The sequence below is a fragment of the Meriones unguiculatus genome, chromosome 16, assembly GCF_030254825.1.
Source record: "Meriones unguiculatus strain TT.TT164.6M chromosome 16, Bangor_MerUng_6.1, whole genome shotgun sequence".
Lineage (NCBI taxonomy): Eukaryota > Metazoa > Chordata > Mammalia > Rodentia > Muridae > Meriones > Meriones unguiculatus.
Window position 1 is genome coordinate 9,930,376 of NC_083363.1, and position 20,837 is coordinate 9,951,212.

General features: G+C 48.6%; 1 protein-coding gene across 2 annotated transcripts; it reads left to right on the plus strand.

The window, feature by feature from the left end:
• Window positions 1–17: 17 nt before the first annotated feature.
• Prmt2 (protein arginine methyltransferase 2) lies at window positions 18–19,839 on the plus strand. Of its 2 annotated transcripts, XM_021652519.2 has the most exons (11): window positions 18–163; window positions 1,071–1,193; window positions 8,259–8,384; window positions 9,070–9,252; window positions 10,696–10,857; window positions 11,715–11,879; window positions 15,262–15,437; window positions 16,668–16,797; window positions 17,357–17,493; window positions 18,467–18,638; window positions 19,272–19,839. In XM_021652519.2, exons 2-11 carry the CDS (start codon window positions 1,140–1,142, stop codon window positions 19,302–19,304), a joined length of 1,338 nt encoding a protein of 445 aa, XP_021508194.1. In that variant the 5' UTR covers window positions 18–163; window positions 1,071–1,139; the 3' UTR covers window positions 19,305–19,839. The 2 variants fall into 2 exon arrangements, with proteins under 2 accessions (XP_021508194.1, XP_060225323.1); XM_060369340.1 differs by lacking the exons at window positions 18–163; window positions 1,071–1,193 and having other exon boundaries at window positions 10,656–10,857.
• Window positions 19,840–20,837: the final 998 nt, after the last annotated feature.

The following is a 20,837-nucleotide window of genomic DNA, read 5'->3' on the forward strand; positions in this document are numbered from 1 at the left end:
GACTGCGCCTGCGCGGGACACCGAGGCCTGGGCGGGGCGTGCTCTGCGGCCAGCCCCAGCGCTCCACGCGTGCGCACATCTAGGGCGGCGGCTCAGGCATCGGGTTGGCATCCTCTGTCCCTTCCCGGTGCAGCCTAGAATTCAGCGGAGAAACGCGGCCGAGGTAGGTGTTTTAATGGGCAGCTGGACCGCAGGCGAGGCAGGACGTGCTAGGCAAAAGGTCTTCCGTGCATGTGCATCTCCAGCGTCCCGAGGCCTCCGCCCCCTATCGAGGCTTCAGAGAGTGCCCTCTCGAAGGTTCCATTCCAACCTCACCTGTTCTCAGCAGCGCCCGCCCTCTACCCTCTCCTTTTCGTGGTACCCCTCACTGCCCAAGAGTCCCCTCACTGGCTCCCAGAGCCACGCCCTTCCAGGACCACGCCCACCTGTCTTATGCCTCCCGAGCCACGCCCCCACGTCTCTCGACTCTTAGCCTCTTGAAAGTGGGTGCACTGGTCCTGAAGGACCCTCCCATTTATTGTCTTCCTCCAGGTACCCACCTTGTGCTCGCCGTTCCCAGGCTTTTCACCGGAATTGTAGTTGTAAATTATTTGTAATTCTATTTGTTGTTAGGAAGTGTGAAGTCCAGATCTAGAAGCCCAGCAGACATTTAAACAAATAATTGATGTCACTGAAGTCATTCCCAGAGCCAAGCGGATTACACAGCCCCTGAAAAAAAAAAAAAGAGTGTTAAAGAGTAGGAGGGTGTCTGGGCATGCGGATTTCAAGTGTGCCAGTGGATCAGGTCAAGTACCAGGGGTTTAACTTCGAGTTTAAGCTGTTAAGAGTTTCTAAAACAGAATTGATACTGAATTATTGTGAGTAAAAACAGACCCCAGGGGAACAAAATCGATACCTAGCAGACTAAAGAAGGAAGCACACAGTATTTGAAGATTTTAATTATTAAGACCCTCTGAAGAATTGTGAGGATAAACTTCATTTCTGTACCATTCTTTACACGTACAGGGAAGTGCAGAGCCGAGATGAATTTAATTATCAAGCAGTGTAACAGGTACTTTGTGTCTCTCTAGTCTCAAGTAGACGTGGAAGGGGAAATGAAATGACAGAGTGGCAGTTATGAGGCATGATCTTATTGAACAATGGAGACGCCAGCTGAATGTCCCGGAAATGAGTCACAGGTCACCCCCATTCTGGTACGTAAGAGCCCTGTGTAACGGTGGTACAGAGCGCCAGCTCACAGGTGTGATGCAGTTTTCCTTGTCTCCCAAGGTCATGGCCAACGGGAGGATGCTTGAATTTAAACAACGTTGAGGCAGGGGGATGAGCCTAATCATTCGGTGCCATGCTGAGTGGTGTCATGACATTTCGGGGAACTCTTTAGCGTGCCTCAGACACCACAATTCATTCTTACAATTGGTTGGTCTTAGGCAGAGGATCAGGAGAATGCTTGGTACTCGAGAAGATCCGTGTTTGCATGCTGTTTTTCTGCCTTGGGTATATACGTACATTTTGATTCTTGTTACCAGAGAAAATATCTCTGTCAGTGTTGATTATGTACAATTAATGAAATGAATATTCAAATAAAAATGCTTTTAAAAAAATCAAAAGATTTTCATGTCTGTGGTGTCAGCTTCAGGATTTTTTTATCCTAATTATTTTCCACCCAATGGGTTTAATTTATTTAATTATTTAATGTATTGATATAGGGTCTTACTGTGTATCCCTGGCTGGCCTAGAAGGGTTATGTAGACTGGTTTTAAATTCACAGAGCTCTGCCTGCCCCTGGCTCCTGAATGCTGGGATTAGAGGTGCCTCCATCTGTAGCTACTAGGTTGTATGTTTTGGACATTTTTATATGTAGGCATTTTATTTGTTTTGTTTTTGTTAATCATTTCCCATTTTCAGCCGCAAAATGTTTTAATTCCATGAATTCCCAGTTTTTCTTTAGAGAAATGTAAATATTAGGACAGTTACAAAGTAATATTGTAGACACTGTGTCTGTGTTACGCAGAGACGAACGAACACTTAATGTTCTCTCATCGTTTGCTCAAAGCACGCACAGACACGAGTCAGATTAACACCATAATCTGTCCTCAAACCCGCAACCATCCCTGCTGGCTGCAGAGGCAAACAATTGCTGGGTATGCTTCTTCACCGTCTGTACCTTGAGGAACTTAGAAGGGTCCCCAGACCAGCCAGAACTAAACAGTGAGCGCCTTTGTCAGTCGAACAGAGGAAACGAGGGATCCCTGAACAAAGCCTGACGCTGCAGTGTGTCTTCTGAGGCTCGAGCAGGCGGAATTGCGTCTCTGCAGCTCCGGGATGTCACTTTGGCGATTTGGCCCTGCACCGCCAGGCCTCCTGCATGGGCTCCGCCTGTGGACGTGCAGTGTCTGAGTTCTGTGTAGGGCTGCTGTGGTCCTAATGCTGTGCAGTAGGTTCACGTCCCGCTCTGTTTCCCTTTGGTGGGGTGCCGAGATGTAGTTCACCGATCTCCCCTCATGGTCCGCAGCGAGTACCTGTTGCCATTTCTGGTGCTTCAGGGTAGAGACCCAGGGATGTCATTGTGGAGCTCTGAGGGTGGAAGGGCCATGCGCTTTGGCTTTCCAGGTGATTTCCCAAGTTCATGTGTTGTCAGTAGCCCACAGCAGTGTCAGAGATAATACTTTACTTGGGGTCCGTTGGGTGGCTTAGAAATGGCTTCTTCTAATTGCTCCAGGGATGTGTGACTCTCAGTGTCTCAGCAGTTCTGTCACTACTGCCAGGGCCCTACTAGGGAAGACGTGCTGAGACTAAAAATTTATATTTTATTTTTTCCTTTTAATCAGTTTGACCTTGTTAAAGAATCAGTTTTTGTTGAATTTCTCGTTCGTTTTCCATTTGATTTCTGCTTTTATTTGTATTTTCTTATTCTTTTAAGATCTAATCCTCTCATTTTGTGACATCTTAAGGTAGATGGCTGTATCAATGACTTCAAATATTTCTTCTCCAGCTTTTGAGCTTTAAAGACAAACTTTTCCTTGAAATACTGCCTTATTGGCACCCCATCCATTTAAAATGTACTGTTTTCATCATCGTTAAAATATTTCTAACACGTCACGATGGAAATTGGAAAAATTTCCGGACTATTTGGAAGTATTTATCTTGCTTTCTAAATATTAGGGAATTATCTTTATTATTATTGATTTGTGTGCACTCACATGCGTGTGTGTGCATATACGCCATGGCACATATGTGGAGGTCAGAGTTCAGAGTTCAGCTTTCAGGAGTCTGTTCTTTCCTTCCACTTTTTCACAGGATCTGGGGCTTGATCTCAGGTTGTCTGGCTTGTGTGGGAAGCACCTTTCTCTGCTGAGCCACCTTGCTGGCCCCACCTTTGGGAGGTTCTCCTCACCGTGTTATTGCTGAGTTTTGGCTTGATTGCATTTGGCTGGCGTTTGTAACTTGCTGTCTATAGTAATAGCCTTGAAGTTCACCGCAGCCTGCTGTGGATCTAGTTGTTCTTCATGAGTGATGTGGACATCCTTCCAAAGACCGTGTGTTCTACATTGGGTGTAGTGTCCTGTCACTGTCACTAAGGTCAAATGATTTTTGATCATACATCTTTTTTATAAGTATACACACACACACACACACACACACACACACATACTTGTATGTGTATGTGCACATGCATGTGTGTTTGTGAGACCGGGGAACAAGCTTGGGTGTCGTCCTCAGGAACACCATCTACCTCCCTTGAGGCAGGGTCCCTCATTGGCCCTGAAGCTCAACAGTTATGGCAGGCCTGCTTGGCCAGAGAGCTTCAGGAATCCTCCTGTCTCCATAGCCTGAGTCCTGGGATGTACACATAGTGCCTGGCACCTTTGTGAGGTTTTTGTTCATCGTTTCTGCCCTTGTGATGCTGTTTTAGTTCATTAACATTGATGTTATACAGTTAATGCAGTTACTTCCAACACCTTTGCTATTTGTTTTCTGTTTGTTACAGTTCTTGCATATATATATATATATATATATTTTTTTTTTTTTTTTTCTGTTTCTGCCCAGTTTTGGGTTACTAAGACAACTGATGCAATCTTATGTATTGCTTTTATTGGTTTGCTAGCTACATTGCCTTAGCTCTCTAGAGAGCTGCCATGTACATTCCTGACCTGTTACAGACTTCCTACTTCACAGTATAAAAATCGTAAGAGTTAGTTTAATTTTCAAGTTTACAAGCCATTGTAACATGCATTAATTCACACGTGGTGTGAACTCCGGAAGAGGGAGTCACTTCTGGCTTTACACTGAGGAAAGGTTTTTAATGGAGTATGAGAAGAGGTTTCTCCTGTCTTTTCTTGCATCCCTAGTTTCCATGGAGGCTCGTCTTCTTCAGCCTCACAAACTTGTTTTTGTAGTTAGTAGCACGAGTTTATTATGATATGGCAAACTTGGTCTGAATGAAAATATGTTTTGCTTTAATTTTTTTTGACACAGGGACTCACAGTGTAGCCTGGCCTGGAACTTTCTATGTAGACCAGACTGAGTTCACATAGATCTGCCTGCTGCTGCCTCCTGAGTACTGGGATTAAATTTGTCTATCACAATGCCTAGCTTTTGCATTAATTTTTGAAGACGGTTTTAGGTTTTCTTCTTTTCCATAGAGGACTTTGTTGCTTTGTTTTCTGCCCATTATGTTGGCTATGTTCTATTATTCTCTGCCTTATTCCTTTAAGACAAGCTCTCTTGCTGAATTGTGAACTAGGCTGGCAGCCAGGAAGCAGCAGTGACCCACTTTTTCCTCTCCCTGCAATGCTGGGGTTACAGGTGCCTCTGATCAGACTGACTGTTTTATGTGGTTGTTGGTTTCCAAACCCACATCTTCATGTTTGCCCAGTAAGAGATCTTGCTCGCTGAGCCATTTCCCTTGCTCTCCACCTAGCTCTGAGTTTATGAATTCTAAACAAATAAGAAGTACAACATTTTTACAAAAACATTTGTTCAAGATCTCAGAGAAGATCTGTATTATAAAGAGTTCTTTCAATCTCATAGAGGTTTTATAGGGAAACAAAATATATAAAGATAAAGTAAGTAAACAGAATAAGTAAATATGCCTTTTGTAGAAGAGCAGATTCAAACAGCAGTCGGCATATGTAAACGAAACCCAGAAAACAAAAGCTCTGAGGACATGGTGGTGAAAGAATCGTAAGTAAATGGCTGAGGCACCCTTTATACCAGTTTCTGGCACAATTGAAAGCATTGGTGATGACGGTGTTTGCCAAGATTTGAGGCAGAGGGCACCCCATTGTTGGGAAAGTGGCAACAGTGGGCCCTAAGTTGGAAGAGTGTGACATATCTTTGAAAAAAGGTTTATCCATCGAGCCTATCAGTCTGTCCCCTGTAATAAAGTCTTTCTATAAGGATATACAAATGCACACATTTTTTTTTTGTGGCATTTTTTTTATGGTGGTAGCAAATGATACCAAGAGAAAAACCAGAATGGCTGAAGAATCAAATATAATTCGATATTTTATGAAAACATTGGTACTTTCTAAAAGACATTGTATAAGAGAAGGAAACTGTAAAAAAAAAAGGTGTGTATATGTAAGATATTATTCTTACATAAAAGCTATGTTGAAAGGGAAAATCTACTCAGAGAAAGAAGAGAGGGAGGGAAGGAAGGATGGGGAAAGGGAGAAAAAGAAGCAAGGAGGGAAGCAGGATGACACATGTGCTTGGGACCGAGCCGGGACCAGAGCTCTGGATTTACTTAATTGGGATCACTAGAGAGAGTGATATGATGGGTGGAGGGCAAGCCAAAGGAAAGCGTTATCTGCATTAAAATTGGGCCAGTAAGTGCTTAGAGAATCATGAATGGGCACACTAAGGCAGGCAAGTGAAAGTGCAAAACAGTAATGGTCCCCCATCATCCTGGCAGAGATAAAGTGATCAGTGTCTGTTGTTAATGAGGGGAATAGTCTCCCTGAGTCTTGGTACAGTCCTGTCAGCATTGGGTGATGGCACAAAAGCAGTAGAAGTGAAAATCTTGGGCAGGGTGTGTTGGTATACACCTCTAATCCTGTCACTTTGGAGGTAAAAGTCCAGCACTCGAGGCCAGCCTGGTCTACACAGTGAACCCCAGTCTCAAAACAACAGGAGACAAACAACCCCAGACAATAAGAAGACATGACCAGCTTTACACATCAGGAATTTATCCTAAGGGATTCCCTCAGCTGCATGCAGGATGATTTGTGTTTAAGAGAATTAATAATTGGTGATAGAAGAAACTGAATGCAGCCTGTACTTTCAAACCTAGGAGACACTGGATAAGTGGGTTCTGCCGGAAATGTGATGTTTCTGTTCTCCATTCTATCCACTCTGGTAAAGCTAGACTCTTGACTGATGCAGAAAAAACTTTTGGATGAACATTGGCGAGTTTACAGAACACACATAAGGGAGAGTACATGCTTTAGATGAAGCGCCGGCATTTTGAGAGAGGGGATGTGTGATTATCTGGGCTTTTGAAGTTGAATTGTTTAAAGGGTATAATTGACAAGGAAGTTTAAAGATTAAGCAGATTAATTTTAAAGATTAAGCTTAAAAAATAAGTGGAGTGTAAAAAAAAGGACATGAATTGGTTTACTTATTTTTCTTAAAAGAGTTTGTGTGTGTGTGTGTCTGTGTGTGTGTGTGTGTGTGTGTCTGTGTGACTGGAATCACAAGGTAGCTTTATGAGGCACGCTTTATAGCTAGGATTGACAGAAATGTAATGTGGCTAAATTCAAAGGCCTTGAACATTCATGTCCTAGGTAAGTATAGTTTGCCTCTTTTTTTTTTTAAAAAAAAAAAACATTATTATTTGAGATATTTTTGAGAAGACACACATCTCTTAGGTGGTTTTGATTTTGTTGGTTGTGTTGAAGTTCTTGCCTTTTTAAAAATTTTTCTTTATTTTTACTTTCTGTATATGGGAGTTTTGCCTGCATGTATGTGTGTGTACTGCATGCATGCAGTGTCTGCAGAGGCTAAAAGGTGTCAGGTCTCTTGGGACTGGAGTTACACCTGGTTGTGAGCTGCCATGTGGGTGCTGGGAATTAAGCAGCCAGTGCTCTTAACCACTGAGCCCTCTCTCCAGCCCTGTGTTGACCCTGTGTTGAAGTTTCTGACTCTCAGCCAGGTGTTGGAGTAAGAGGATTTTTTTTTTTTCCTTCCTGAGTCCTCTTAACTTCCCATGGTCCAATCCTGCTTCAGTGGGAAACATTTCCTGTGGCCTCAGCAGTGTGTGGTTTCAGCATGTTCTGTGTGCGACATGGTGATGGGCCCTTTCTAAGTCAGGGAGGGTAAATAGGAGCGTGTTCATTGTTATCTCTTATCTGGAATGAGGTTACAGGATGCTTTTTATTCTGTGTTTCGTGTTTTTATACATTGCGTAAGCAAATTGCTCCTTTGTCTGTGTTAGGGTATACATATTAATTGGGTCAAGGTTATATCATTAGGCTGGAAGGTATGGTTTGAGACTGTGCCACCTTCAGTCTCTGGTTTTTTTTTTTTTTAAGATTTATTTGCTTATGCATATGGTATTTTCTCTGCACACCAGAAGAGGACATCAGATCTCATGGAACTATGGTTATAGATGGTTGTGAGCCTCCGTATGGGTGCTGGGAATTGAACTCAGGACCTCTGGAAGAGAAGCTAGTGAGTGCTCTTAAGTGCTGAGCCATCTCTCCAGCCCCCTCCCCCAATCTGTCTTTGAGGCATGTTTACTTTGATAGAAGGTAGCAATAGGACAGAGGCCATGGACTTGCTGAGTCTTAGCCCATAGGTTTTAGCTGGGCTGCTTGAGCTCTTTTGGTGCGGTGGAGGTTTATACTGGTTTCTGGCACCTTCCACGGGCTCTCGCTATATCGCTATATCTGGTTAGTATCGTTGTTCTTAGGTCTGAAGAGGTCCCCGGAGTCCAACATGCAGTGGTATCTTCCTCACTAATTGAGTATCACTCTGCAGGAAGCAGAGCTGGTGACGTTGAAGACCGGCACCTGCTTCTTCCTGCTTCTGTTGACATTCTCTTTAAGTCACGCTGTCTTGGGGATACAAAGGTGGACCGAAGGGGAAAGCCCTCAGGTGGGCTAGTGAAGGGGACCCAGATTACTTGAATAATCAGTACTTGCTCACACGAATCTTTATTGGAGACAGTTTCAGTCACTTGGTAGGTAGAGAGAGACATACACAGCCAACAAAGCTCACGGTGCTGTCCTTGTGCCTCTCCTTGGCGGTGGTAGGAGGAAGACGCCGTGGACTATGGCAGTGAGATGCAGCTCCTGCAGGACGGGGCCCAGTTGCAGCTGCAGCTGCAGCCAGAGGAGTTCGTGGCCATTGCAGACTATACTGCCACTGACGAGACGCAGGTATCTGTGGTTGCTCACCGTACTGTGACTTAACGAATCTCAGCATACTTCACAGCGAAATCCATGTTCACGCCATTAAACAAGATCTGTATGTGACTGTTCACTTCTCAGCCTAATAAAGCACCCCAGCAGGATACAGGGATGCCCGCAGGAGGATGGGTAGGCACCTTCCTGCTTGGAGAACATGGTATAGACCCCTCCTGCTCACAGGTCAGCGGGGCTAGCGAGCCATCATGTTCTTGAGTCTGACAGACTCGAGGCATCTGTGGGTCTCCTGACCGAGTCCGCCAGCCACACACAGCTGTCCGCCTTTGTTCTTAAAAGTGTTAAGTAAGGGCTGGCAAGACAGCTCAGTGGGTAAAGGTGCTGGCTGGCAGCCTCCGTGGGGTCCCTGGAGCCTATATTCTCTGAACCCAGTACATAACACACACACACACACACACACACACACACACACACACACACACACACACACAAACTGTAAGAAAAAAAAATGTGGGTTAGGCTGTGTCCTTTCTGGTGGATGCCCCATACAAAATTTTTACTGTTGTTCTTTTCAGGTTGTCACTGAGGTCAGTGAGATTTGGTCACCAACAGTGGGGACTTATTACCCAGTTATCCCTGCCAGTCAACTGGACTCTCTCTCATACTGTAACTTCTGTCTGTTTTGGTGATTATTTTTCAGCTCAGTTTTCTGAGAGGAGAAAAAATCCTTATCCTGAGACAAACCACAGCTGACTGGTGGTGGGGCGAGCATGCAGGCCGCTGTGGGTACATCCCTGCAAACCACCTCGGGAAGCAGGTGGAGGACTATGACCCCGAGGACACCTGGCAAGACGAGGAGTACTTTGACAGCTATGGAACTCTGGTATTGCTTTCCAAATCCCCTGTGTGCGTGTTGTAGTTTTGTTTGGTTTTTGAGGCAGGGTTTCTCTGTGTAGCCTTGGCTGGCCTGGACTTGCTTTGTAGACCAGGCTGGCCTTGATCTCTCAGAGATCAGCCTGCCTCAGCCTCCCTGAGTGCTGGGATAACAGGCATGCACCGCCGCACCTGGCTAGATCTTGTTTTGTGTTGCAGAGTTTTAAGGCTCTTGCTGTGCAAGGTTTATACTTTTTGGCTAAGTTCATCCTAGGTTATGTTCGGTTCATGGCTACTATTGGGTGATGGCAGTCTTCATGACTGCCTGCCGTCCTGTCTGCCTTGGCCAGCTGGTGAGAGGAGGGCCTTAGAATCCCCAGCTATACTGCTTCTTCTGTTTCCTTCGGTTGTTCTGTGCATTTTGATGTTCTGTTGTTGTCTCTAGAAGTATTTAGAAGTTGATGCCTGTTTGATGAATGGACCCCCGTGTGGTTGTGTACCCACCTCAGCGTTCTTGGCACATTCTTCTCTCTGAAGTGTCTTGCGTGATGCCATTGCAGCCTCTGCAGCTCCACCTGGTTTGTTTTAGGATGTCGCATTCTCCATCTTTTTGTTTTTAGCCCAGTCTTTACATTTAGAGTGTGTTGCTTATAGGCAGGATAGGGTGTTTTGACTCTTTAACCCATGCGGACAGCCTCCTGAGGGAGGATAGACTAAGGTCTATCCCTTTGTTTTCATTTTATGGCCATATCGTTGGGAGGAGCCGTGGGGGTTCTGAAGGCCCCGTCAGACCTACCCTTTGTGTTGGTGCCACCTGGGCATTGTCTGGGTGACACCTGGGAGCTATCAGCTGCAGCTCCGTACTCATCCTGCCTCTTGTCTCCCTTCAGTGGGTACCTAGTGTTGGCTTTATAGTTTGGGGGTGCTACAGTGGTGTGGCCTTGCCTGCAGCCAGGGTTCCCCTGGTCTCTGAAGGGGCCTTTCTCTGCATCTTTGAGATCAGATGCTTTTCCACCTCCAAGTGTAGGAGGGTTGGCCAGAGCACTGCTAGCCCCACAGCCCTCTGCCCCACTATAGTTTTAGGTCTTGCAAGGAATTAAGGGCTAAGTTTGAGTGAAGAAGATTTTGCAGGGGAGGGCCCAGTGTTTCCTCTCGGTGGACACATGATGGGGAGGCAGGTCCTTCCAGCCTCGGGAAGTACGGGTGGGGTTATTTGCCTTTCTCCTCTGTGTGGCCCACATCAGCTTTCCGCTCATCCGACTGACTTGGGGAAGAGCAACTTGGGTTTCTCTCATGGGCCGCTGATACTTTTATCTCTTGGCATCTGATGTTTTGATTTCAAAGCCCATTTGTTGCTAACAATTTAGGAATAGGGATGGGTGCATGAGCTGTGGCCCTGTGTCTGTGGTTCAGGTCCAGGCCCTGGCAGCGATACTTGATGTGTTGTTTCCAGAAACTTCACCTGGAAATGTTGGCCGACCAGCCTCGGACAACGAAGTACCACAGTGTCATCCTACAGAACAAGGAGTCGCTGAAGGACAAGGTCATCCTGGACGTGGGCTGTGGCACCGGGATCATCAGCCTCTTCTGTGCACATCACGCACGGCCCAAGGCAGTAAGTGTGTCTGCCTCCATGTGGGCCCAGCTGTGGGCCAGAGTGGTGGCTGGTTTCACAGGTGGCCACATGTGGCGTGCTCTCAGGATGATCTTTCAGCCTTTACACACCTGTGTACTTTAGGCTCGTGGGAGGGAAGTAGGCAGCTGGTGCATCTGTGGCTCAGACTCACAGACTGAACTGGTCGTGACCAATGGGAGTGGAGCCAGACAGAGCAGCAGTGACAGTGATTCTTAGTAGGACATTTGTGAACTGTTACTTTGGCTCACTATAGAAAAAGGTGGGTGCTCAGGACTGTGCTGGGCCGTGCATAGTTATCTGCCCCAATATAGGCCTTTGGCTCCCTGATAGGTCTTTTTCTCCTCCCTTTTTGGGGCAGATTTGTGCTGAGCTGTGTGGTGGCCTCATGACAACCTGACAAATGGCCAAAGCCAGTTGACAGGGCAGTGAAGACTGTACCCAGACACTCTTCCAGTTCTCCTTTGAGCACCAGTTATGGCTGTCCCCAGGCCGTAGATTCTAGCATAGTCTTCTTTATTGTCCTGAGCTCTTGTTTTGTGGGTACAGGGTATGTGTGTCATATGTGGGAGGCAGCCAGCAGAGCTGAGGTCCTGGCTGCCTGCACTTGTGCTTGCGTTTTGTTGAGGAGGCTCTGGTAGGAGAATGAACAGTGATGGATTTTCCAGTAGCCTGGCCAGGCTGCCAGAGCGCTAACGGCTTGGCATACCGCAGGCCTCCATTCACAGCACAGCGTCCTCTGTCATCACGGTCCCGGTACTGGCTGTGACTTGAGAGGGTACTGGTCACCTCCCTGGGGGGCAGGGGTCATGTGCTGACGGGCGCCCTTACCGCTGCAGGTGTATGCTGTGGAGGCCAGTGAGATGGCCCAGCACACAGGCCAGCTGGTCCTGCAGAACGGCTTTGCTGACACAATCACCGTGTTCCAGCAGAAGGTGGAGGATGTGGTGCTGCCTGAGAAGGTGGACGTGCTGGTGTCGGAATGGATGGGGACCTGCCTGTTGGTAAAGCCTGGCCTGTGGTGGTCTGTGGGTGGTGGTGGGCTTTCATTCTCCCGAACCCAGCACCCTGGGCCCATCTGAGAAAACTTTAAAAATTATGATTAACTGATTTTTTTTTTTGAAGTGAGATGTTTTTTAATTTATTGAATGGTATTGGCTCAGCGCCTGGAATCTTTAACTGATTAAAACAACAACAACAACAAAACACTCCGTGAGTGAATGAATGTGACTCTCTCCTGGGCTCTCCAAACCATCTACTCTTCCCTAAAGAATCTGCAGATCTTCAGGGCTTTTTCTTCAGTCAGTGGTGTTTCTATTCGTGGCTCCCTCTGCTGTAGGCTAGCCTTGTCACCATCTGTGCCACCCTCATGGAGCCTGTCATGTTCCCAAGATGCCATAGAAGGAATCAGATGGACCCGGTTACTTGCTCACAGATCTGCCACGACCCTCGTCATCCACACCACCAGCCTGAGTGCTATAGTCCTGTTACATCTTGTAGAGGAGTCTCAGGAGGAGGCAGGACCAGCAGTGCTGTATGTCTAGCCCTCTCCTGCTGGGCTTGGCATTGTGAAACCCAAAGCATTTTGTGTGGTGCCTCAGCCTGAAACGTAGCCTCTGTGTAAGAGTCCAGAGAAATAATCTCTGGATGGTAATTTATGCCTCCGACACGATCCTTTGAATAGTGAGTGTTTGTCAGGCGCTGCCCCCCGCTTACAGTTCAGGCTTACAGGAAGGCTAGCTGAGGGTGTTGGACCTGGGCCTGGTGGGATTGTTACGTCAGAAGCGTTTGGAAAGTTGATGATATGTGTTGACTTATTCATAACATTCATAGGTCTATAGGATGATGGGGAACAGAGGGATGGTGTTATTAGCCATGAAGCGGGCATCGGCCTTCACTTGAGACCTGGTTAATCCAGGAAACACATACTTATCTACCAGTTGTTGCCGTGCCAGCTGTGGGAGCAAGAAGAGGACTGAGCAAGCCTGTGGTGGGGAGGCTTCGTTTACACTCTAGCTCTCTCTGGGGTTGAGAGACGGGTGAAGAGGAGGAGCTTTGGAAGACCAGAGATATGGAGGCCAGTTCCCTACCAATGCTTGATCCAGAGACTTGGAACCGTGTCTCAAGTACCCTCGTGGAGGCTATGTTGGGGACCCGATGTACATTAACGGGCTGAGCGTCCTGAACACTAAAGGAATGTCGATTTCTTGGTGAGGGGATATCAGGGGATGTGAGTCAGGATCTCAGGGGATGTGGTGAGGAGGCCAAGCCTCGTAGCTAGCTGGAGACAGGAGGGCGTGTTGGGGTCAGGTTGAGTCCCAGGTGGGGCATTTCCAGGAACTTGGTGGAGAATGGAGAATGCTTTCTCAGGGTAGCAAGGTCGCAGCTGGAGGGGGCCGGTGGGTTTGGCAGCCACAGGCAGCAGCCATGCCTCAGGAAGTGTGGGATGGTCTCCGAGGAGTCAGATTGTGTGCTGTTCAGCACTGTAGACTGGTTCAGCTCTTTAAAAAGACTAAGCCAGGATATGTCAAGTTGTAAAGAGAAAAAAAAAAATCTTTAAATGAAAGTCTTGCAAAGTGGCTCAGCTGGTAAAGGTTCCTGCCATGGAGGCTGGAACTCCATACTCAAAGGAGAGAACCAACTCCTTCAGGCTGTCCTCTGCCTGTATCCACACACGATGCATGCATTAATTTAAAACTTCCGTAGACGGTATTATCAGAGAGAAATGGATGTGAACAGGAATCCATATTGAGAAATGTTGGTGACAGCTGGGTGTGGGGCACACATCTGTAATTACAGCACGTGGGGGCTGGAGGCTGATAATGTGAGGCTACACTGAGTAATATTCACCAAAGAATGTTCAGATGAAAAAAATTAGAAACAGTTATGATAATCCATATGAATGTTAATAAGTATGTTTTAGGATTTTTTTTTTAATATTAATCTTAGCTGAATAACATGACTTTAAGAAGAGAGACTGTGTGTAATATGCATTTGCCTTTGCTTCTTTGAAATGTTTGTAGCAGTGACCCAGGAGCCCGATGGCTCCCTTTTCACTATAGCTGCAGGTGTGTGCAGATGCTGGGGGTGGGATGGGGAGGGAGTACTCCAGACTGAGCTAAAGAGCTGCTGAGGTAGCCCTCGCTGAGTCTCCTCCTCCTCCTTTTGTTTTGTTTTTTAGTTTTGTTTTTTTCAAGACAGGGTTTCTCTTTGTAATTCCTGGTTGTCCCGGAACCTGCCTCGTAGACCAGGCTGGCCTCGAACTCATGTAGATCTGTCTGTCTCTGCCTCCTGAGTGCTAGGATTAGAGGCATGCACCACCATGGCTTTGAGTCCCCTCTGGGTACAGGGGTTCAGCAATTTAGGCGGCGGAGTGGACCTGTTCCTCTGAGAGGTGTGCTCTCCCATGGTGCACTGCGATGAAACAGATGACCTAAGTGGGCCTGGAGCAGTGCAAGCTGTGCTCACAGAAACACCGCTCTAGGCACGGCTGTCTGAGTTCTGGCTAGAATGAACGCAAACCGCAAACAGCCCAAAAGCCCTTCAGCAGATACGCTGGCCGATCCGCACAGGGGAGCCAGTCACCAAGCACGTGATCCTGTGGACAGCCCCAAAGACCTGTGGGGGACGAAGGAGGCCAAGCTCACTGGGTGACTCCGTTCAGAAGATGGAGGGTTTCCTGAGCCCTAGGGTGGGAGGGCGTGGCCACCAGTAGATGTTTGTGTGAATGGAGCTACTGCTTGTCCTGGCATGGCTGTAGGGACACATCTCGTGGGTGCCCAGATGGTGGCAGAGCAGGAGGAGCCTGTGGGAGTTGTCTTCAGCCCCTGCCCCGACTCTCTTATTCCTGAGTTTGAATTGAGTTTAGGTACAGAAGGAAGCCTGGGCTTGTTCACATTGGTCCTACTAAGTTTTAAAGATGTCAGGCTCCCCTGATACACTCGCTGAGGGCTTGAGGGGGAAGGTGCAGCACCGGCTCCTCTGAGGGACTCCCGGTTATGCACTTGACCAGAGGGTTGGGAAAATTCTGGGAATACTCCAGACAGACCAGTCTTGTGTGTTAGGTAGAGCCGTGTGGCACTTCGGGGCACTGTGAAATCTATCGGATTTTCTCCCAGTGCCGGTCTGGGACAAGTGCGAGAATTTCTGTTGTCTGTCAGCTCCCCTTGCATCCCAGTTCAATGGGAAGTGACAGCATTCCAAGCCAGGCTGTGATTCATATGTTTCACGAGAGTGGGGAATAAACCCAGGCTCTCCCGTGTGGTTCACTGACCTGGCTGGGATAGTTTTGGGGGTAAAACTGAAACTCCCAACACGGGCTACAGCCTCCTGGCTGTGGCGTCCGAGACCTCAGTGACACCCCTGCATCTTCGCCTTCCGGTGCAGTTTGAGTTCATGATCGAGTCCATCCTGTACGCCCGGGATACGTGGCTGAAGGAGGACGGCGTCATCTGGCCCACCACGGCTGCACTGCACTTGGTGCCCTGCAGCGCCGACAAAGACTACCACAGCAAGGTACTCTTCTGGGACAACGCCTACGAGTTCAACCTCTCTGCACTCAAGTAGGTGTGCGCGACCGCTTGCGGGGCTGACCGCCGTGTAGGCAGGCTCCTGGCAGGAGGGCAGGAGCTGGGTGGGCAGCTGCTCGATGAGGGACTTGGTGGGTGCCACCTCAGCTTCCCTGAGGTGGTCTTGGGAAGCTTCACGCTGTGGAGGGCATCCTCCAGTGGCCCAGATTGAACTCAGAGACGCTGCTGAGATCTGTCTTGTTTCCGGCTCCTCAGCTTTCCTTTGCCCACCCCACCTGATGCCTGGCATGGCTTTGTGTATGGGGAAGCTGTGGTAGCCGGGGAGACAGGCCTCCTCCTGCCTTCCCTCCAGCCTCAATTGTGGCAGTAATCGCAGTTCTTGTGTTCCTGGGGGAGAATTTGCATCAGGACACAGGCAGAGCGAGCAAGTAGCCAAGAGGCTGGGTATGGTGCTGCACACCTTTAGTCTCAGCGCTCAAGAGGCACAGTCAGGTGGAGTGCTGTGAGTTGGAGGCCAGCCTGCTCTCCACAGGAAATTCTAGGCTGGCCAGGGGTACGCAGTGAGTCACCGTACCTCCACTCCCACAGAGGTGTAAGCCACAAAGCCGAGACCTTTGCTAGAGGAAAGGGCAGTGGCGCCATTGCAAACGCTGGCCAAGAGCCTGCTTGGAATGGCTTTGTCTTTACTGTTGTTCCTCCTCTTCCCGGTCAGCCCGGCTTGTCTCACACTCAGCTGCTTTCACACTTTCTCAGGATTCTGTGCCGTTTGGACCCTGACGCTTGTTGTCACTGTATCGGAACTTAATGCAGCAACTCTTTACTATGGAGGGGAAATACGACCAAAGGAGCTCAGAGAGAAGCCCAGGCCCAAGAAGGAGGCTCTTCTCTAGAGCAGACCTTGACGTGGTGGGTGGGAGCGGGAAGAGCCCTCTGAGGGCATGAAACGCAGGAATAGGGACCTCCTGAGGCGAGGCTTCGCTGGAGGATGGACCCTGAAATGAAGAAAGTCTCCACTGAGAGTGAGACGCTGGTCTAGCATAGATCATAGAGACTGGCAGGCTCTGAGGGCCGGCTAGTGAGACTCAGGAAGGCTGGAGGGCAGGCGAGCTCAGCTAGGAGGGATAATTCTCCAGGCTAGACCTAGAATGATCATTTATTACCCCCAGTATATTTACAGCTAAATCCTTGCCAGTGCCCTGAGCCTGAGCCTTTTTTTGTTTTTTTGTACTTTTTTTTTTTTTTTACTTTCAACTTTTCCCCTAGGTCTTTAGCAATCAAGGAGTTTTTTTCGAAGCCAAAGTCTAATCATATCTTGAAGCCGGAAGACTGTCTCTCTGAGCCCTGTACCATATTACAGTTGGACATGAGAACCGTGCAGATCTCTGACCTGGAGGTGAGGGACCGACAGTGCTCTAGACATTAAACTGCTGCGGGAGACGTGTGTGTGTGTGTGTGTGTGTGTGTGTGTGTGTGTGTGTGTGGTGCCTCAGTGATGACTGAATTACACCAATAAATGAACTGTTACACTCCATTCGCTAGTATTTTCTTCCTTCTCATGTTCTATTTTGGTTTTTGTCTTCTGTGTTTTTTGTTTTCTTTATATTTAATCTCTTCACCGTCTTCAGATATTTTTACTCCCTGGTTGACGTTCGTGGCATCCTAGAAAACATACAAGTCATTCCATGTATGGTGGTCCAGTAATCGTGTAACAGATTCTTTCAGCTGTTGACAGCTGCTGTCGTTACACAGTTCTTGACGCCCTTTCCATGGTTAGTTAGGTCCAGCGACTGCTGTGTGGGCATAGGAGTTTGGGATGGATATGGTCAGTGGAGCCCAAGCCCTGTGAGACTCTCCACATGACCCAGAGTGGCTGGCAGGTTGAGGTTAGGGTTGGGCTGCTGGGATTGGCCCTGGCCTGTGGCACCGATGTGTTATCCTGTGTTTGGGCGCAGACCATGCGTGGTGAGCTGCGATTTGACATCCAGAAGGCGGGTACGCTGCATGGCTTCACAGCTTGGTTCAGCGTGCACTTCCAGAGCCTAGAGGAGGGCCAGCCCCAGCAGGTGCTCAGCACAGGCCCGCTGCACCCGTGAGTGACCGTGTAGGGGTATGCTTGGAGAAGGGGTACGGTGAGGCAGGGGGATAAGGAGTGGGTGGAAGCAGACGGGCTTACTGGGCCCCAGGTACCCTCGGCCAGACATGTGGGGTAAGAAGGGGGATGCTGTCCTCTACCAGGAGATTAGAGTCCCTGAGCAGTTTCCCTAGTATGAGAAACTTCTGGTTTCCTAGTGCATCACAGACTTAGGGCTCTGCTTCCCAGGCCTCAGCACACAAGGTTGGAGAAGTCCTCAGCTCGCACGCTGCTGTCCAGCCATGTTCTCTCCTGTAATGGTGGTATGTTGGTCAGTTGGCTGTGCCCTGGCCTCAGCCCTGTGGCCCAGACCAGGAAGGAGAGAATAAAGAGGGACATTTGAAGAGTGAATGGAACCAAAGAGCAGTGTGGGTGGGGATGCTCTGTGTTACTGGCACACGGGCTGACACGAGACCAAAAGAGCTAGAAACAGCACTGAAGCAGAGAAGTGAGAGTCCCTGAGCCAGGACACCCCGTCCGTGCTGCTACCGCCTGAGTACATCTCTTCCAGAAACGATAGGCCTGGCTCTGCTGCGTGTGCCACTTTACTGCGGTGACTCAAGCAGGCATCCGCAGCCTAGAGAGAGGGCACAGTGACCGAGTGGACTACTGTCCTCTGAGCCTGGGATTCAGCGCGCAATGTAGTCATTCCACCCCGTGCTTCCATTCGGCGGGCCCCCCAGGTCAACCTTCCTGACCTTCCGGAACCCCAGCCATCTCTGTCATGAGCAGGGTGTCAGCCCCCGTGTTGCGGTTTTGATCCCGTAAAGACTTCAGATCAAAGGGTTGGCCGTGGGAGGGTGGCACTGCGCCTTGCTTAACGTGAGACTAAGCTCCGTGTTGCTAGGTTCCTGGGCAGGACAGGCTGTCAGTGCTGACGACGGTCGGGACTGCCAGCTGAGACTTGTGGGTAACTGTGCCTGTCTTGCAGGACCACACACTGGAAGCAGACTTTGTTTATGATGGATGACCCGGTCCCGGTCCACACAGGAGATGTGGTCACAGGTTCTATTGTGCTACAAAGAAACCCGGTATGGAGAAGGCACATGTCCGTCTCCCTGAGCTGGGCCGTCACTTCCACCTTCGACCCCACATCTCAAAGAGTAAGATAGTTATTTGTGAAATCGTGTCCTGTAGGGGGCTGGATCTCAGGGAGACCACTCTGGGTGGTTAGTAAGAAGGGTGACGGATGTGTGTCCCCCGCCACAGTTGGCCCAGCCTTTCCTGTACATTACAATCTTCACACAGGAGAAAGGTGTTATTATTAGAGAGACAGAGTTCTCCTTTCATATAACTGCAGGTGGACAGTAAGAAGGTAAGTGTCTAATACTCACATGACACAGCTGGTCGAAGGAGTCCTGGACCTGCCTGGGGCGGCTCCTTGTACCTTTCCTGGAAGAGCCGAGCTTAAGGTGTGGAGGTGTGAAGGACTTATTTCACGTGTGGAGTGTCATGGGGTGCCCGGGGTCAGGTGGGGTGTCAGACCTCAAGTCTCAAAGTCTACTGGAAACTGGAGTTCTGTTTTTGGAGACAGGGTTAACATAGGAGAGAAAAGGAAAAAAAAAAAATCAAATGGTTCTCTTTCATTTTGTGGTAATTTTATATTCAGTATCAAAATGTTGGTCATTAAGAATGTGTACTCGGAATGCTGTTCCATCCAGTGTTAAATTGTTTGCAAGTTCTGTGTGTTAACCAATCAGAAACGGTGACTTGACTCTTTCTTCTGTCTTTTGCAGGTTGGAGAAAAGGTCTTTCCGATCTGGAGGTGATGGGCGAGCACTGCTTGGGAGTCATGGCCGTGGCGTGCATCTTGGTGGAATAAGATGCCACCTGCTGTGACATCCAGGTGCACCTGTCCCATGGTGACCCCTTTCCACGTAGCAGGTGACTTCGGGGCCCCTCACAGATAAGCCCTCGGGCTCGCCCCCAGGGTCATTTCTCCTGTAGGCTGTGTGTTTTGGTGTTCCTCCTGTGGCGCCCACCGGCCGCCAGCTGTGACACTGTGATCCCGGCTCCGAGTAGTTGTAGATTCCTCAGACATGCATTTCAGCCCGTGTGCCTGTGACCGTGACGTCCACGCCCTCTGTCAGTGGTGTCCTTGATGCCCTTGGCCAGCTGCTGCACCCGTGGCCCGCGGCCCGCAGAGCCCTGCTCTGGTGTGAGAGATGACCTGTGTCTCAGTGCAAGGACAGGTGGTGGCAGTGTAGGCAGTGGGCTCCGCACGGGTGGCAGCCTGTAACGTCTTATGTGTACATTATATGTGGGGCATAGTACATGCTCGATAAATATTTTTTAATGAACGAATGTTCTGTGTCTTGTTTCTGTGCATAGATACTGTTTCTCATGAGCGTGGTGCGATGGTTTATAAAATGGCAGCTCTAGGCCCACAGGGAGTGGCACTGTTAGGCGCTATGGCCTTGTTGAAGTAGGGGTGGCCTTACTGGAGGAAATTTGTCCCTGGGGGTGGACTCTGAGGTTTCAGAGGCTCAGGCGAGGCCCAATGTCACTCTTCCTGCTCTCTGCCAATCCAGATGTAGAATTCTCAGATAGCCCTTCAGCACCATGTCTGCCTTCATTCCGCCATGCTTCCCATAATGCTGATAATGGACCAAACCTCCGAACTATAAGCCAGCCCCACTTAAATGCTTTCCTTTTAAGAGTTGCTGTGGTCATGGTTTTTTATTACAGCGAATAGAACCCTAAGACGCACAGGAATATACACTGCCTATTGCTTTGTAACCTTTCTCAGTATTATTGTTCTGGTGTTTAGTAAAATTCTCTTATAAAGTTTACTGCTGAAAGTACAACAAATCTCAGTGTCCATACAGATGGAGCCTCATGCTAGCATGGGGTTACACACCTTTCCTCCCAGCACTCAGGAGGCAGAGGCAGGTGGCTCTTAGTTAGAGGCCAGCCTGCTCTACTTTCCCAGTTCCAGGCCAGCCAGAGCTGTAATAGTGAGATCCTAAAAAATAAACAAAGACAAAAACATGCCCACAGGACATACACCAGATGGAGACACAGAGGCTTCATGTTCTCTAATACCTTTCTGGCATCTCAGTAGAACCACATGCAATTTTTTCTCAATTTGTTGGGTCATTCTGTGATCAAGCAGTTTTAGAAACAAAACAAAAACAAAACCGGCTTTCAACTTCTGAGGATCACAGTTGTTCCTGATTCTTCAGGGTGCGTCCTAAGAAGGGGATTGTAAGCTGGCAGTGGTGGCACATGCCTTTAATCCTAGCACTTGGGAGGCAGGGGTAGGCGGATCTCTACGAGTTTGAGGCCAGCCTGGTCTACAG

Coding starts and splice junctions, on each gene's coding strand:
- Prmt2 (XM_021652519.2), top strand. CDS start 1,140: ATGGAGACGCCAGCTGAATGTCCCGGAAATGAGTCACAGGTCACCCCC. Junction 10,858..11,714: donor ATCACGCACGGCCCAAGGCA/GTAAGTGTGTCT, acceptor TTACCGCTGCAG/GTGTATGCTGTGGAGGCCAG. Junction 11,880..15,261: donor GGATGGGGACCTGCCTGTTG/GTAAAGCCTGGC, acceptor CTTCCGGTGCAG/TTTGAGTTCATGATCGAGTC.